At 41.3% G+C, this 8,909-nt stretch overlaps 1 protein-coding gene across 1 annotated transcript; it reads left to right on the forward strand.

Annotated features, from left to right (window-relative positions):
- The first annotated feature begins 4,733 nt into the window (after positions 1-4,733).
- On the forward strand, positions 4,734-6,395 carry LOC135154508 (uncharacterized). Its single transcript, XM_064100764.1, has one exon. It carries the CDS (start codon positions 4,734-4,736, stop codon positions 6,393-6,395), a length of 1,662 nt encoding a protein of 553 aa, XP_063956834.1.
- Positions 6,396-8,909: the final 2,514 nt, after the last annotated feature.

Consider the following 8,909-nt stretch of genomic DNA (forward strand, 5'->3'; position numbering starts at 1 on the left):
AGATGGGTTAGTGGCTAGGGCGACCCCGATCCGATTAACCGTCATATAGACAGATTTTCGACAACACCAATTATAATTTCCTTTGTCTATCTGACGGTCAATCGGATCGGGGTCGCCCTAGCCACTAACCTGTCTCTGTGGTCTAGTGGTTAAGGCACCGGCGTTCAAAGCTGGGGGCCCGGGTTCGATTCCCGGTGTCACATTGAAAATGCATTTATTTTATTTTATGTATTTTCCTCAGCAAAGCTTGCTTATTTTATCTAAGTTTCACTCCTCAGCCAGGTTGCTAAGAGACAAGGAGTAGATCTTATGCAAGAGTGAGTAGGAGATGAAAGAAGTGTGTGTGAGATTCTTTTTGCTAGAATTGAATTGAGATGATTTGCATATCTATTGTGTGTTGTGTCCAGGGTGGTAGACTTGTATAGATCCCTTTTAGTGAGCTCAGTGAGCCTTTTCTTTTTAACAGCTGCTTAAGATACTTTTGGGGGAATTGTAAAATTGGGAGGAGACCCTAGTAGCTTTCCACTAGTTTTCTGGCATTGCATCTTGGAGACTTTGTGTAACACACACCTATGCAATTTTGGGGCAGTCGCCATTTTAGCTGCCATCTTGATAATTTTTGAATTTCAACTTTAAACAGAAAAGCAGCCTTTCTTGTTTGATCTTGGCTGGAACTTTTAGATACCTGTATGAGGTCAGATTTAGCTGGATTTATGCTGTTATTTTTATGCCTGTATTGAAGAAGCCATCGATGGTTCTAAGATCGGGATATATTCCAAGACCGGATAATTTCCAGGATCGGCACATTTCCCAAGACCGGGTCGCTTTGAAGACTGGTGAATTGTTTTAAGCTGAACATTATAAAGTGCTGACTCTGAAGGTTTTCGGTCAACATGTCACCTGACAGATAAGTTGTAAATAGCAGTGAGAGAGAAAGCAGGAGACGTTTCGTTAAATTTGAAACTAGCTTTCTAAATACCAGGAAGTCTTGCAAATTGACATTTCAGAAAATAGACATTGATTATGAAGATGACCGAACATGAACAGTTTGATAGTGAGAAGAGTTTATTCGAATTTGAATCCGTGTAAGATATGATGTCGATTAACAGAGTTTTGAGCTAGAATTTAGGTGCATAATTTTTGTAAGCTCAAGTTCAGGAGTTAGAAGGATTTTGAAATGTAATCACAAAAATTTTGTGATAAGAGATACAAAGTGGTGAGAATTGAATTCTATGACGGTGGATTAATGCAGGATCCTTTCATAGGAATTTTTGGTAGTCGTTATTGTGAAAACAAAATGAAACAAAGTTAAAGGTTCAATTGATATTTTTGGAGGTAATTTTGCAGGTGAAAATGTAATACACTGAACGTTGAAGTTGGTGATTAGATCAGTGCAGGATCTCTTCAGTTATATTGGAGTTAGAGACAGATCGAGAGTTTAATGTTATAGCTTGGATCAATGCAGGATCCTTTGATTGTAAACTTGTGAATTAAGAGTACTTTTCAGAATACTTTATCATTTAGAGGTGTTACAGTTTTATTTCCCTTTTAAAATTCATACGTTGGACAATATTGAACTTCGAAGAGAGATGTTTTGATATTGGAGTTTTGTATACTGAAAAAAAAATTGTAAATTGTGATTTGGTACACATTGAGTTTTACTTGAATTTTATTTAAGGGCCGCCCATGTGACATTTCTGGGGGCTTGTCCGGGTGAGGTTTTTCTTAGGTAATTTATAAGCCCTCTCGCAGTCACATGGGTATATTGATTAGAAATTAAGAAACAAAACAACTCAAGACAATAACAATGGAGTTATTTCTTTAATGCAGATGTTTGTAAATATATATGTGTAAATAGTAATGTACATTTGACCTCATTTGGGTGAAGTAGGTTTTTGCAAATTGATAGAGACCCTATTTTCAAACATGGATTTAGCAAGTCTTATGGCAGCTAGTAAAGAGTTTGGGTTAACTGGTGAGGCTCTTAAAATTTTTGTATCAGAGGAACAGAAAAAGCAAAGAGATGAGAGAGCTGAGTTGTTGGAGTTAAAGAAACAAGAAAAAGAAACGGCAGAAATACAGCTAGAAATAGAGCGTGAAAATAATGTCAAAGGTGAATCAAAATCTGTAGGCCAGAAAGCCCGCACTCCCACACTACCACCATTTCATGAGGACAAAGATAATATTGATGCTTACTTGCAGCGATTTGAGCGTTATGCAGAAACCCAAAATTGGCCGCGCACTGATTGGGCAATTAATCTAAGCGCTTTGCTCACAGGAAAAGCTCTTGATGTTCATTCTAGATTAACCAGTGACGAAGCTAAAGATTATAAGACTTTGAAAACTGCTCTTTTGAAAGCTTTTCAACTTACCTCAGAAGGATTTCGTTCAAAGTTTTATACAGGTAAACCAGTTAATGGGGAAACCGCATCACAATATTCAAACAGATTAGAGAACTATCTTAACAGATGGATTGAACTCTCAGGCGTCAAGCATGATTTTGATGACCTAAAGGATCTTCTTCTTCGAGAGCATTTCATCAACGGATGCCATCGTGACTTGTCAATCTTCCTACGAGAACGACAGCCAAAGACTACAAAGGATGCCATGAAATCCACAGAGCAATACCTAGACGCACGAGGAGGTGTATTCAGAGCACCACCGCCACAGAGGAACATCCCTACAGGACAAACACAGCGAATCAATACAAGACATGAAGGTAAAACAAATACCCCTCAAATACATTCTAAGTCATTCCCAAAGACATGCTACAACTGTCATCAAGAAGGACACATTTCTCGTAACTGTCCAAAACAATCACAAAAACCACAAATGACCAAGACTTGTTTTATCTGTCACAGGCCAGGACACTTTGCTAACTCATGTCCTTTCTCTCCAGTTAAATCTGCAGGATTCGTGATCCCGGAAGAACCAGAGGAATCAGAGGACAGACCTTAACCGGAAGCTGAACCCCGGGGGGGGGGGCACTCAGTATATAATGCATAGTGGGTATGTGCCGCGGAGGGGACCCCCATTTTCACACTCAAATTTTCGTTCCGAGGCATAGCATTTTTGTCTTATCGAGACAAAAAACAAAGAAAGCCGCTCCAAGGCATAGCACTTTGTTCTTATCGAGAAAAAAAAAAAAGAAATCCGCTCCAAAGCTTCGCATATTTTTCGTTACGCCGTTCCGGTCGCATTGATCTGCTGCAATTTTGGTGAAAAGCGGCCGCCGAGCGCTGTCCGACCATCGGAGGCCGCGTATAGCTGCATCATGCACGCATGCCCGTTCCATAGGGGTACATACGCACGTACTCGCACGCTGGCGATCCGTTCCAAGGACCCCCGTTTTCACAAAATTGTAGTTCCGAAGCCCGTTCCCAGGACCCTCCTTTTTACAATAAGCCCGCTCCAAGGCCCCCGTTTTTTGTCTCGCCCGCGGCACACCCCTACCACTTTTTTGGTCGAGTGCCCCCCCCGAGCTGAACCTACTTATTTACAATCTGATAACCCTGGGTCTATCTCCCATAACCCATGTCAATGTCTCTCTTGTAATAGTACACAGGTCAGACTTGAAGCTTCATGCATAATGGTCAGAATGCCACACGATACCCCTCACCTTGAATCTATGACAGATCATGGCAAATTTGGTTATGATCACAGTTTGCCCCTAATGAGTGCAGCATGCTCAAATGAAAATTTTGTCAAACGTATGCCTGTTACCAAGGGACTTGTAAATAACAATGTCATTTCCGTTCTCAGAGACAGCGGATCCAGTGGTATCATCATCAAACAAGATCTTGTAAAACAAAGTCAAATGACAAGTGAAGTTTGTACTTGTTTGCTAATTGATCAATCAATTAGAACTCTCCCCATTGCAGTGATCGATATCAATACACCTTTCTATGTAGGTAAAGTTCGTGCTGTATGTATGAAAACTCCTCTCTATGACCTTATCTTAGGAAATATTCCAGGTGTGAGACCAGCAGAGCAACCAGATCCACAATGGACACTACCAGAGACCGTCATTCCAGTCTGCGCAGTACAGACAAGAGCACAAGTCCAACGAGAAGGCAAGCCATTTCGTCCACTCAAGACTCCACATCCAATGGAAGAAGTCGTCACCCCATCAGTTCTCAAGGAAACACAACAGAAGGATGAGACTCTACATCGACTGAGAGAACTGGCTGATGCTGGAACAGAGAAAGTAAGTCGTCATCGTAATAAGTCTTCCTTCTTCTATAAAGACGGGATTCTATACAGATCCTTCCTTTCTTCCAATGATTCAGATACAGTAATCACACAAGTTGTTGTTCCAAAACAATACCGTAAGCAAGTAATGCAGACAGCTCATGAGAATCTTCTAGGAGGCCACCAAGGAGCAAAGAAAACCACATAAAAAATTCTTACCAATTTCTTCTGGCCCGGTATGAATTCTGACATTATCCGATATGTCTGATCATGTGACATATGTCAACGCACTTTAGCTAGAGGCAGAGTAACAAAGGTCCCATTAGGAAAGATGCCAATCATTGAAGTCCCCTTTGAACGTATAGCTATAGATATCGTTGGACCAATACATCCCATGACAGAAAACAAAAATCGTTACATTCTCACAATTGTTGATTATGCCACTAGGTATCCTGAGGCGATTCCACTCCCTAGCATCGAAACAGAGAGGGTAAGCGGAGGCTCTTGTAAGCGTCTAAACCAGGGTCGGGATTCCAAAGGAAATGCTGACAGATCAAGGAACACAATTTACATCGGATCTCATGAAAGAAGTAAGCAAGCTACTGTCTATACGCCACTTCACGACCTCGCCATATCACCCAGCTGCAAACGGTCTTGTTGAAAGATTCAATGGAAGCTTAAAGCAGATGCTGAAACGTATGTGTGCCGAGAACCCAAAGGACTGGGACAGGTATATCACCCCACTTCTATTTGCAGTCAGAGAGGCACCTCAGGAAAGCATGGGGTTTTCCCCATTTGAACTTCTCTACGGAAGGAAAGTTCGTGGACCCCTCGACATCCTCAAAGAACTCTGGACAGGTGAAGATGAGACAGCCGAAACCAAGTCTACCTACCACTATATCTTGGATCTTCGGAACAGAATCGACGAGACTTGTCGCAACGCTCATACTCAACTACAGAAATCTTCAGAGAGATACGCAAGGTACTACAATCAGAAAGCCAAACACAGAGAATTCCAAGTTGGAGACAGAGTACTCCTTCTACTGCCAACAGACCGAAACAAGCTTCTTCTGCAATGGAAGGGCCCTTTTGAAGTTGTCTCCAAAGTAAGCGTAACGGACTACAGAATCGATTTGAATGGTAAACCAAAGGTATTCCACATAAATCTCCTAAAGAAATATCATGACAGAAATAACACATCTCCTTCTCTTTCAGGTACTGAGACAATTTGCTCCGCAGTGGTTGAATGCGAGGATAATGCCGAAGATGAAGACACACCATCTCCAACCCAACTAACAAACAGATCTCTCTTGCAGCCATTTCTATTACAGGCTAAGGAATCACTTGCTGATGTTACCATTAATCCAGATCTTTCTCCCTCACAGAAAGAACAGGTCAATGCACTTCTCAACAACTACAAAGACGTCATGTCAGATCTGCCGAATCGCACATCACTTGGCGAACACAACATCTTACTCGGTGAAGTCGGTGATCACAAACAGTTAAAGAGTAAACCTTACCCTATTCCTCATTCTCTTAGGGACACTTTCAGAGATGAAGTGAAGACCATGCTGTCTATGGGGGTTATAGAACCTTCAGATAGCCCCATAGCTTCCCCAATTGTCTTAGTCAAAAAGCCTGATGGTAGTAACCGTTTTTGCGTGGATTATCGGAAGCTCAACAAGGTCACTGTATTCGACGCTGAACCCATACCCGATCAAGATGAATTATTCACAAAAGTCGCACATGCCAAATACTTTACTAAGATAGACTTAAGTAAAGGCTATTGGCAAGTTCCTATGTCACACAAATCAAAACCACTAACTGCCTTTCTCACTCCTGATGGCCTTTTTCAGTTTACAGTCATGCCCTTCGGCTTGGTGAATGCGCCTGCCTCCTTCAGCCGAATGATGAGAAGACTACTAAAAGGACTTGATGGAGCTGTAAACTATATAGACGATATCCTGATACATTCAACCACGTGGGATCAGCATCTTGCCACACTCACCGAGTTGCTTAGCAGGCTACGAGCAGCAAAACTGACAGCCAGACCCAGTAAATGCTTCGTGGGACAATCGAAGGTCGAATTTCTGGGACACGTAATCGAAGATGGAACAGTAAGTCCTCGACCAGAGAAACTCAAGGCATCCAAGAAATCAGCAGACCTCAAACCAAACGAGAACTTCGATCATTTCTCGGCATGACCAACTACTATAGGAAGTTCATACCCAACTATTCTGCCATTTCCGCTCCACTGACAGAAAGGACTCGGAAAGATGAACCAAATCAAATCAGATGGGAAACCAATCAGGAACAGGCCTTCAAAACACTCAAAGACAAACTAACCAATCCACCCATCCTTCATCTACCAGACTTGTCAACAGATTTCATACTCAGAACGGATGCATCAAATGTTGGAATTGGAGCAGTCCTGCTTCAGACACACGAAGAGGAACGATTCCCAGTAGCATATGCAAGTCGTAAGTTCCCAGGGAACAATACAGCGTTGGACCAACGTTGGATCAACGTTGGGAATTTTTTTCCCAACGTTGCCTCAACGTTGGCAGGCCAAGGTTGCATCATCGATAGAAGTGCACGCGCATACATCGTCAGACCAACAACATTTCCAACGTCAGTTCAACGTTGTCCACCATCAATGCTCCAACGTTGGTATAATGTCGGCTGAGTCATCAATAACAGCGTTGCTGCAACGTTGATGGGCAACGTTGAAGCAGCGATGGACGTGCATTTGCATACATCGTCAGTCCAACTATGTTAACAACGTTGGTTCAACGCTGTCCAGCAACAATGCTCCAACGTTGTCTGGCAACATTGCTCCAACATTGTTACAACGTTGTCACAACGTTGCTCCAACATTGCTCCAACGTTATTCTAACGTATGGCAGTAATTAACAAAACATTAATTGGTCTCAAGGTGAAGACCACCATTACAACTCTACACTCTAATCTTTATCATCATGTCTTATCCTATCCTAAAATCCTACATCCTAATCCTATATCCTATTCCTATCATCCTACACATATCCACTGTATCCTGTCATTGACTCCTATATATAGAGCAACTTTGCTATACTTGGCAGAATACAGTTAATATCATTTTCCACACTTAACCTTGAATATTTAACTTAGAATAATATGTTTTGATTATAAATGATATGGTAATGGAGCCACATACTTTTCTGAAACTTTTCATGGTGGAAATATTGAATAAACATAAATACTCTAATTATTATAGCAATATTACCTAAAATTTTGGTCATTTACTGATGTAATGAATATTCATGAGTGCATAATCATTGTCCAGATGAGGCAGGTATGGCAGCGTTGGTCCAAAGTTGGTCCAACGTTGGGTGACGTTGATCCAACGTTGGTATAATGTTGGTCCAATGTTGATTGTTGATGGAAAGTTGATTCAACTTTAGTCCAATGTTAGTCCAACGTTGGCGTAAACGTTGATTCAATGTTTGTCTAATATCGGTTAAATGCTGTTGTAACGTTGATTCTTTGTTGGTCTGATTTTAAACAAATCCAACGATGCGCCATCTCCATCAAACAGTTTTCAACACTGTGCCATCATCATCTGTAACCTGTTCATGATTCTATCAAAAAACATTACAACTATTATTACAGCTATTCATTTCTTTTCATTCTTTCTGTTACAAGTCTCTTCACATAATTAAGAGGAATCAAGAGAATTACGTGTGATATTTATTGAGGCCTTTGTAGCATTCAAACTTTTTTGACATCCTCTTTTTCTCAAACAAGACTAATACCAAAAAACATATGCATATGTAATAAGAATTAAGATGTATTACATTTTCTTGCGAGTTGCAATCTCTGTTTCTGTCTACAATTGTTTAATGACTCGGTATATGCAATGCCAATTGCAACGTCAGTAATCAGCACAAAAACTCACATGTGTAATTGCAGTCTCTCAGTATTTACAAAATCTAAAAAGGAGGTCGCGTAACTTGGCCTCACTCAGAGTAACGTAGCTACTGCCTACTGTAACTAAAGAGTGCCTCTTTTTGATTAAGATAAAAGTCAACTGATATCTCAATATGCATGGCCATGGCATAGTCTCGCTCGTGCCATAACTATTAAATGATATTTCAGCGTCAAGTGTAGCATGCCTCACATAGCAACTACAGGTTTGACTGCAGTTGGAAAACACTCGGTCCAGGCTAGGCCAGGCAGGACCGACCAAGTCAATTCAAGGCAGCGTATAATAAATAAGGCAGGGATGCCAGGTAGCAAGTCATTGGGTGATTTCAAGTACGATGTACGGTGTTGAGAGCGTGAAAGGGCTGCTGAACTGAGCTCCAACACCAAGCGTAATATTATTTTTCATTGAAATGTATTAAAACTCTAATGATTTGCTCTCATCTTAAATGTAAAAGATAATTTTACGGAGATGGTTCGTCGTGTTCGCCCCCTGTTCGTGAGCTACAGTTCATCAACACCAACACTGAACTTTAAATCACGATTCTCCCAATCCATGGGGGCCGGTGTTGCTGAATGGGGAAATTGCTTGTAGATCATCAACACCATGCAGCCACAGTGCAGTGTTGGGTTCAGCAGATGACAATCAACACCAGCCTTCAACACAAACTGCCGGAAATACACCATATTTTCCGAGGTCAATCTCAACACCAGCCTGAGTCAAGTACGGTGTTGTCACAACACCAACACTAACC

The sequence above is a fragment of the Lytechinus pictus genome, chromosome 6 (genome assembly GCF_037042905.1).
Source record: "Lytechinus pictus isolate F3 Inbred chromosome 6, Lp3.0, whole genome shotgun sequence".
Lineage (NCBI taxonomy): Eukaryota > Metazoa > Echinodermata > Echinoidea > Temnopleuroida > Toxopneustidae > Lytechinus > Lytechinus pictus.